This window comes from Brassica napus, chromosome C4 (genome assembly GCF_020379485.1).
Source record: "Brassica napus cultivar Da-Ae chromosome C4, Da-Ae, whole genome shotgun sequence".
NCBI lineage: Eukaryota > Viridiplantae > Streptophyta > Magnoliopsida > Brassicales > Brassicaceae > Brassica > Brassica napus.
In genome coordinates, this window is record NC_063447.1 from 56754136 (window position 1) to 56763464 (window position 9329).

The 9329-nt window shown below is 38.9% G+C and overlaps 2 protein-coding genes across 4 annotated transcripts; both read left to right on the plus strand.

Moving 5' to 3' along the window:
- The first annotated feature begins 1660 nt into the window (after nt 1-1660).
- LOC106448827 (SWI/SNF complex subunit SWI3B) lies at nt 1661-4474 on the plus strand. Its single transcript, XM_013890655.3, has 6 exons — nt 1661-1916; nt 1990-2381; nt 2964-3380; nt 3768-3894; nt 3978-4084; nt 4164-4474. Exons 1-6 carry the CDS (start codon nt 1748-1750, stop codon nt 4329-4331), a joined length of 1380 nt encoding a protein of 459 aa, XP_013746109.3. The 5' UTR covers nt 1661-1747; the 3' UTR covers nt 4332-4474.
- Nucleotides 4475-6088: 1614 nt separating this feature from the next.
- LOC106375836 (AT-hook motif nuclear-localized protein 10-like) lies at nt 6089-8529 on the plus strand. 3 transcript variants are annotated; one of them, XM_013815839.3, is made up of 6 exons: nt 6089-6243; nt 6595-7085; nt 7340-7392; nt 7642-7773; nt 7870-8031; nt 8100-8529. In XM_013815839.3, the coding sequence occupies exons 2-6, from the start codon at nt 6605-6607 to the stop codon at nt 8334-8336; spliced, it is 1065 nt and encodes a 354-aa protein (XP_013671293.1). In that variant the 5' UTR covers nt 6089-6243; nt 6595-6604; the 3' UTR covers nt 8337-8529. The 3 variants fall into 3 exon arrangements, with proteins under 3 accessions (XP_013671293.1, XP_013671295.1, XP_048610945.1); XM_013815841.3 differs by having other exon boundaries at nt 6109-6243; nt 6513-7085; XM_048754988.1 differs by lacking the exon at nt 6089-6243 and having other exon boundaries at nt 6314-7085.
- The last annotated feature ends 800 nt before the right edge of the window (nt 8530-9329 follow it).

Sequence of the window (9329 nt, forward strand, 5' to 3'; positions counted from 1 at the left end):
GATGATGCTATCCAAGACATGGATGGAAAGTATGTTTCTTGTTCTTATTAATATCTGAAACAAGAATTTCAATATTCATGTGTTGTTGAATTGTGCGAATTAAAATTTTTGTTTTGTTGAAATACATAGTCTTAGTTCTAACTGTCACCAATTTTTGAAGTACTAATCTGATTTCTAAATGTATATTTAAAATACATGAAATATATCAAATAATCTAGTAAAATAGATGAAATTTAAATCTATAAACTTCAACTGATCAATAAAATCGTAAAATAAATTATTATTTTAAAATATATTTTTGGTCAGCAAAATATATATATTTAAACCTCAACAAATCTTAAAATAATAAAAAAGAAAAGTCATTTTTATTACAAGATCTCATGAAAAATAAACATCAAACATCATGAAGAAACATAGCATCAATGATGTCGATGAGGGTCTAGATATCGATTTTGAGACCTGGATCTAAACCTTATTCAGTTCTCCAAAGTTGAGCCAGTCAAGAAGAAGGGGAGGATTTGCATTGTAGTACATATCTTTAATGTGTTCAAACCTAGTGCATTGATTAGAATGATAATCACATTATTCGTAATATTATAGTTGTGTTGTTTGATAGTGTTTCTTTTATATTGAATATTCAATGAAACAATAAGAGTATTATCATAATTTCAGATCGATTCTTATAGATAATTTAAATTTGATATGAAACCATTATATAACAACTCAAAATCAATTAAAAATTAATCATATGAGCCATAAAGTTTTGTTTTATTTGATTTAATGTCGTTGAGAGTAAAACATTTCAACCACACAAACAAATTAAGATTCTTGCAATGGGCTGACAAATGCTTAGTTACTCTGGGCACGAAAAAAAAAAACTTTAGTAACCCTTTTTAACCTTGAAAGATCTAATTAGGAACATTTTGGACATTTGTCGTAGTAATAGTTTACGATAAAGGATGGCATTGATGTTTCTACATTAAAGTTTTGAATTTGAAGATGTAGAAGAAACGATTTATTAATAAATATATAAGTTAATGGAGAAAGAAACTTAGTAAATTTTTGATATGGTGCACATATACCACCAGTATGTGAGAAGTGCGAATGAGTACTAAAACCTGATGTAATCTTTTTTGGAGACAATATCCCAAAGGAAAGAGCTGCTCAAGCAATAGAAACTGCAAACAAAGCGATGCATTTCTAATATTGGGTTCGTCTTTAATGGCAATGGTCTACTTTTCGTCTTTGTCAGAACAGCTCGTGAAGCTAGTTCAGTGACTGAAATTGCAAATATAGGCATTACCAGAGCTGATAACATTGTTCCTTTGAAAATCAGTGCAAGGGTTGGTGAGATATCACCCGGAGTTTTTGATGTGGGATCGATTGGTTTTTCCAACTCTACTGGACAATGTTTCAGAACTAGAGATTTATCAATCAAGTGATTATGATTAATCAAAATTTTGATCCGTACTTCAGTTCATGTAGTGTATCTTCTCAACTTGTAATTTTCAACATAAAAATAAAAGAGTAATCATCATTTTTAATGCAAAAAAAGAAGAAGAAGAGAAAATTCAATTATACCACGTTTACGGTTTACCTAGACCGGACCCGGATTGGGGTACCAGGACCCAGACCTGGACCGTTTCGGACTTAATTAGCTTACACTCGTTAAATCAATTAATTAATTTATTTTTCTTTCTACCTCTCTTTCTTCTCCGGCGAAGTGACCTTACTTTGTCGAACACTCATGGCCACGAACGCTCCAATTCCCGGCGGATCTGGCGAAATTCCCCCCATTACTCCCTCTCGTCCAATCATACCCGAAACACCGTCGGAAATCTCCGCATCCTCGAACTCCCTTCAACCGCCTCCTTCCTCTTCCGATACCGATCGCATCTATATACCTAGCTACTCTCGTAAGTCCCCCTACGCCTCATAACCTCCGATTCATTATTATCCACTTGTTTTCTCATGAATTTGAGCGATTAGGTTGGTTTTCATGGAACGAGATCAACGAATGCGAGGTCAGGTCTCTACCGGAGTTCTTCGATTCGAGATCCTCCTCGAAGAACCCTAGGGTTTACCTCTACTTGAGGAACTCGATCATCCAGCAGTACAGAGACGAACATCCTCAGAAGATTAGCTTCACCGACGTTAGGAGGACTCTCGTCGGGGATGTTGTCTCTATTCGCCGCGTCTTTGATTTCCTTGACTCGTGGGGGCTTATCAACTACTCTAGCTCCGCCTCTGCTAAGCCTCTCAAGTGGGACGATAAGGAGGCCGTCGCTTCTGAGCCTCCCTCGACGGTTAAAGAATCCGCCAAGAGGATCTGTAATGGCTGCAAGTCAGTGTGCAGCGTTGCTTGTTTCGCCTCTGAAAAGGTTTTGATTCTTTCTTCTTGATGATGATGATGAATTGATGATGCTGATGATGATGATGGCATTTTGAAACTAAGTAGTTGATGTTGATGTTGATGATGATAACATTTTGAAACTAAGTAGTTGATGATGATGGCATTTTAAAACTAAGTAGTTGATCTTGATGATGATGGAATTTTGAGACTAATTAGTTGATGATGATGATGATGGCATTTTGAAACTAAGTAGTTGATGTTGATGATGATGATGGTGGCATTATGAAGCTAAGTAGTTGATGATGATGGCATTTTGAAACTAAGTAGTTGATCTTGATGATGATGGAATTTTGAGACTAATTAGTTGATGATGATGATGATGGCATTTTGAAACTAAGTAGTTGATGTTGATGATGATGATGGTGGCATTATGAAGCTAAGTAGTTGATGATGATGGCATTTTGAAACTAAGTAGTTGATCTTGATGATGATGGAATTTTGAGACTAATTAGTTGATGATGATGATGATGGCATTTTGAAATTAAGTAGTTGATGTTTGATGATGATGATGGTGGCATTATGAAACTAAGCACGTTTTTGTTTTTTGCAGTATGAGTTGACATTGTGTGCGAGGTGCTATGTTCGTGGTAACTATCGTGTTGGTATTAACTCCTCGGAGTTTAAGAGAGTTGAGCTTAGCGAGGAGTCGAAGACTGGGTGGTCTGAGAAGGAGACTCTGCTGCTGCTGGAAGCTGTTATGCACTATGGAGATGACTGGAAGAAGGTTGCGTCGCATGTTACTGGTAGGACCGAGAAGGATTGTGTTTCTCAGTTTGTTAAGCTTCCGTTCGGGGAACAGTTTGCAAAAGACTCTGACTCTGAGGATGCTTTGGAGACGTTTAATCAGATCAAGGGCTCTGCTGATCCTGAGTCTGAAGGAAGAGTCAAAGACGGTTCGTCTTCTCCCGATAATAAGCGGATGAAGTTGACGCCTCTTGCGGATGCAAGCAACCCAATTATGGCTCAGGTTTGATGTTGTTCACTACAGTTTTATTATCTGAGCCCACTCTCTATATGTTAGTCTTATTCACGAAAACTGAAACTTTCTGCTAACGAAGTACAACTTAATAATCTAATCGGTTCTGTCGTTAGGCTGCTGAAGAATAGTCCGGTTTCTGCATTGTTCTGTTCCATTACTTATGTAAATGTCGAGAACAACGGTTCTGTTCCCTATAGCTGTAGAATACCTTTAAGTTCTTGGACTCTTGTAATTACTGTATATATGTCATTTAAAGGGAATGTAGGAATTAGTTATGGTATTAGATATTTTGTACCTGTTACTTGTATTACATCTCAGTTGTTATGCTTCATTGGCTATCTCTTAACAAGATTCTTCTTATTATGTCTTCTCCAGGCTGCTTTTCTTTCAGCTTTGGCTGGCACAAAAGTTGCAGAAGCAGCAGCACGAGCTGCAGTGACAGCTCTATCTGATATAGACCACGAAGCTGGCAAAAACGCTGGTGGAGACCCAAACGGACAAGGTATCACGGATTATAGCTAACATAATTGTAGTCTATTTCTGTCTCATTTCAACACTAGTGACACTTTGTTTTCTGGTACGCAGAGATCAATGGTAACAACTCAGAGAGAGCTGTGGCTGAAGCTAAATCTCTACTTGAGAAGGAAGAGAAAGAGGTAGAAGGAGCCATCAGAGAGATTGTAGAAGTAGAGGTCAGTATCTCCAACTTCCCATTAAACATCTTTTGTATGATGGTGCCTAGGATTGATTAAGAATTTTGAGGGTTGACAGATGATGAAGATTAGAGATAGGATTGTACATTTCGAGAAATTGGATTTGGAGATGGAGAGAAGCCGGAAACAGCTGGAGGAAATGAAGAATCTGCTTTTCACTGATCAATTAAACATCTTCTTCCACACAAGAAGATCCAGGAAAGCCGAAGATAGAGCAGAGTGTTAGAAGTTAGAATGCACTTTTGAGTTTCAAACTGTGATCTCTTCCTGTACTTTGTAGTTTACTTATTAACATTCCTAGTAGCAAAATGAACCGAACAGTACTGAGCTGCACTGGAATATTATTTAATGCGATTGTTTTATTTTTCATCGTAAGAAGTGTGGATCTATATCCCTACGTTCTTCAAGAAGTATGACAAAGTGACACGGTTTAATCTCTCTCGCATCTCTCCTTCTCAGAAGACGGAACCCTAGCTCCGGCTCGGCTAATCCGGCGCCGGAGGTGTCTCTTCTTCCTTTCTCTCTTTTTTTTTCTTTGTTTTCTGTCCTCCTACATAATCCTGGCCAATATGCTTGTGTGCTCTGGGTCGGAAAATCCTCTTAAAGTTTCTGTTTGAGACTGACGGTGGTAAGATCCGGCGTGCTTGGAGTCGCGGCGAGGTCAACGAGACGGTGGGGAGGAAGAAATTCGGCTTTTAGGGTTATTGGAGAAATTCCCCTTTCCATATTTCCGGCGACTCCGGTCCGGGAGATGGCGCGTGGCTTCAGGAGACACCCTCAGCTGTTTGGATCTACGTCCCTAGACGGCGGTGAGACAAGCGGAGGAAGATTCTAAGGCGAGTGGACAGAGTATGATTTCTCGGTTCTGGGAAACACACGAACAATGACTCCTGCCGATTAAAGTGGTCAAGAGGAAGCTATGCTAGCGGTGGTTCGTGGTGGGGGCTCTATACCCTAGCGCCTGAAAGTCTTATCCTTTGGTTTGAGTCCCATTTATCTGAAATCCCGATGAGCTATATCGACCCGCGCTTTATGTAGCCGAAACCCGAATTTCATTCGGATCTTGTGTCTGTTTTTAGGCTGAGGGTCACAACGTTCGAAGACCAGGAGGATGAGGAGTTCTCGATTATGCACCTTTTTGGTGGAGAGGCTATTGGGTCATGAGCTTTAATATCGATCATTAGGATCCTTAGCTAGTTCCTAATTAGTTTCGGTGAAGTATGTAATCTTGTTGTGTTAGTAAACGTTGTTGTACCAAGAGGTCGAATTAGGAGGTTGAAGAGGTGGATCATTCCGGGTCGTGGAGTGATCTCACACTCATTGTGGTCCAATGTACATTGAAGCTTCGGTTAGATAGCGTTGGGTCCAATTAAGTGATCCCGGGTGTTATTAGATCGCCTCAATGTATGTGTGGTATAAGTCTCTTGTGGTCAAATCTTTATATCCATATATTTTGTGAATGAAAGTTGAAGTTGAGTTAAAAAAAAAAAAAGTGACACGGTTTAATGGATGGGTGGTGTTTAGACGTTAGCATATGAATATACAAAATAGAAGCACAAATAAATTGCATTTTATATCATACAAAATGCATCTTATATAAATCAAAACTTTGAAACCGAGAATAAAACATAAAGAAATTAAATAAGAAAATACATCAAATTTTGTCCATCCTCGGTAAAAACACTAATTTATATCATTTGAAGAACTAAAAATTAGATAACAATTAACTGAATGAAAATTTAAATTTACTTAGAGTATATTTTAGAAGCTAATTTACTAAAATAGTAGTAAATATAATATTTTCTTACTATTTAGTCTTTACATTTTAATTCCCAAAAAAAGAAGAGAAAGGAAATAATTCCATAGTTTTATTTTTGGTAAAATATTTACATAGTTTTATTTTTTGGTAAAATAGTTACAAAGTTAACTTAATAGTAGAGACCAAAATATTAAGAATTGCGAAAATCCCTATTACTTTTTTTCTTTGAGCAACGCGAAAATCCCTATTTAATCCTAAAAAGGAAACTCATTATATATTTTCCTGCTTGGAAAGTAAAATATAAAACCCTAATATAGTTGTAGGCAGGGAAGGGAGAGGGAATCTTCTTTGCTTTGTTCCCTGAATTTTCGCAGTTATCGTAAGTTTTCTTTCTTTCAATTTTTTTTCAATGTTATCTGACTTTCTGAAGGAAAATAATTAATTAATCCTCTGTTAATATTTTAAAGTTTATTATTTTAATCTTAACTCTCTAATTCGGAAATTCCAAAGTTTTTTTTTTGTTTGTTTTAGAGATCTAAAAATCTTTTCGGATTCAGAATTGTTAAAAAGTTCGGATCTTTCTCCTTGTCGGGTGCAGTAGTTTGATTAGGTTTGAGGTTTAAAGTTTCGAACTTTCTCCATCTACAGTGTTCACTTGAGAGCTTCAGTGGAAACTGGGTTTGTGGTGAAGTTTCTGCTAAAAGGGCTTCCTTTTTTGTTTGTTTGATAGTGACGGAACCATGTCCGGATCTGAGACGGGCTTAACGGCGGCGAACAGAGAACCAATGCCATTCCCAATGGGTCTCCACCACCAACACAATCAACCTCCTCCTCCTCCTCCGCAGCAAAACTCTCAGAACATGCAGCTGTCCTTCACCGGCGCCGACAGAACCGCTGTCTACAAGCCCATGAGCTCAGACTCTCCACCCCCGCAGCAGCAGTACCAACGCCACTCACCCGGCGGCTTGAACATGAACGTGCCCGTCACCGGAGGCGAGCAGCGCGTGAAGAAGAGAAGAGGCAGACCGAGGAAGTACGAACCGGGCAGCGGCGAGGCGTCGCTGGGTTTTGTTCCCGGACCTCCTTCTTACACCGTTAGCCAACCTAGTGGTGGTGGAGACGGTGGTGGCTCAGGCGGAGGTGGAGGAGCCTCGCCTTCTGTTAAGAGGATGAGAGGACGACCTTCTGGGTCTAGCAACAGGCCAAAGCTTCAAGCTTTAGGTAAACTTTATATACATTTTTCTTTTATTGGAATCTTTTGGTGGGTTTGGATCTTCCCTGTCGGCTGCTATCTCTATTAGAATATAGTATAAATGGTGTGAATATGGTAAACAATGGACCTCGAGAATCTCCTTCTCAAATTACTTTTATGCCCCTTAACGTATCTTCTTCAACCATCTTTCAATGGCTTCTCACTATAGCTGTGTAACTTGAGCTCTGAATGTTTGTTCTCTCCTTTGTGCTTGTTGTTGCAGGGTCGACAGGAGTGGGATTCACGCCTCATATTCTTACCGTGAGCACTGGAGAGGTCTCTCTATCTTCTTGAATTTCCTTATTTACTGCTGAGATGCCTTGTCTTAAACTCTTTTAACTCATTAAGGTCTCTCTAAATCATGTGAATGTCTAGACTGTGTTTAAGGTCAAAACATTATTGGTGAACAAGAGAGTGTTGAACTTGATCAGGGTTCTGTTACGTTGAGAAAGATTATGTTGTGTGCGTGTGGCTGTGTTTGCACAGGATTAAATGCTGACGTTTGTTTAATGATTGGGGACACAGGATGTATCATCAAAGATAATGGCGTTTTCTCAGAACGGACCACGAGCTGTGTGCGTCCTGTCTGCTAATGGAGCTATCTCCAACGTGACTCTTCGCCAGGCCGCTACATCCGGTGGTACCGTTACATACGAGGTATTAAGATTAGGCTTTGCTAGATTCTTCTGTTTCTTTGTCTCTGACCACTTGCTGCGTAACCCTTAGTGAGTTGTTTAACATTTTTAACATTAGGGGAGATTTGAGATTCTGTCTTTGTCGGGATCGTTCCTACTGCTGGAGAACAATGGTCACAGAAGCAGGACGGGAGGTCTAAGTGTGTCCTTATCGGCTCCGGATGGTAATGTCTTAGGTGGTTGTGTAGCTGGTCTTCTTATAGCAGCATCACCTGTTCAGGTAACATCTCCCTTCTTCTAATACAAACTTGAACAATGTAAGGATAACATTTTGGTCTCGAATGACAGATTGTTGTTGGGAGTTTCATACCAGACGGGCAAAAAGAACACGTGGGACAAATGGAACTAGCAAGTCCGGCATTACCCCGTGTGGCCCCAAGTCATGTACTGACGACTCCGAATAGCCAGCAGGCTCGTGGCGCAATGAGTGAGTCATCTTGTGGAGGACATGGAAGCCATCTTCAGCAGAGCACAGGAGGACCTTACAACAACAACAGCAACAACCTTTCAATGCCCTGGAAGTAGCCTAATGATATTCTTATCTTTAGTTTAGGCTTTCTTTAGTTGTCTGTCCAGACAAAATGAATTTAATAACTTTAACATGTTCTGTGTGTTCGTGTTGATTTTCAAAACCTTGAGTTGTTTAGAAATTGGAATATCCTGATTAATGTAGATCTTCTTTTATTATATAAAATTTCTCCATCTTGAAAAGGTTTAACTGTGATGTAAAACTTTTTCTGATTACTAACATCAAAACAAGATTGGTTATAACAAAAAGCCGCACTGTTGTGATGAAGACAATTTTAACAATGAAGAAGAAGAGGCTTAGGGCATGATTATCCATGTCCCTATTTTTTTGGTCCTTAGTGTTTTTTATTATTATTTCTAGCTTAGGACAATGTCAATGACTTTTAATGAAAATTAGGATTATTGGTGGGACTTAATGTTGGTCCTTAGGGTAAATTCATTTGTTGAAGAAGGTGAAATTTATTTGTTGAAGAAGGTGAAATTTGTGAAGAAGCAAAACTTGTATTACGTTTGATTCTGAAAATAAAACGAACCAACTCTTGGAACATTCCTTGTGCTCTATCTTCTTGTACTTATCCTTCCATGTTTTATAAAAACATTCCTGCATTTCTAGCACTTCGTGGCCAGCAAGGTTCATCACACCCACAACAGATAGCAAACTTGCATTCTGGTTCTTGACAAACTTGACATCACCGACACCTATCACTCTCATCAGCCAACCATATACATGACAAGTCTCCAATCTATTCCACTTAGCTAGCTTAATGAAGACACCACCCCGTTCCCACACTCTAACACAAAGAGATAAACCCGAGAATCTCTTTCCCATCAATACCTTTTGCATTCTCCAATGTTCGCATGTGACCCTTGATTATTATGGTCAAGTTGTGGCTTGGTTCCAGTCAACTCCTTTCTTTTGAACTTAAATTTCCATGTCTTTAGCATTTTACTCATGATCTTCTGCTGATTCTCTCTTCTTCCTCTTAAACA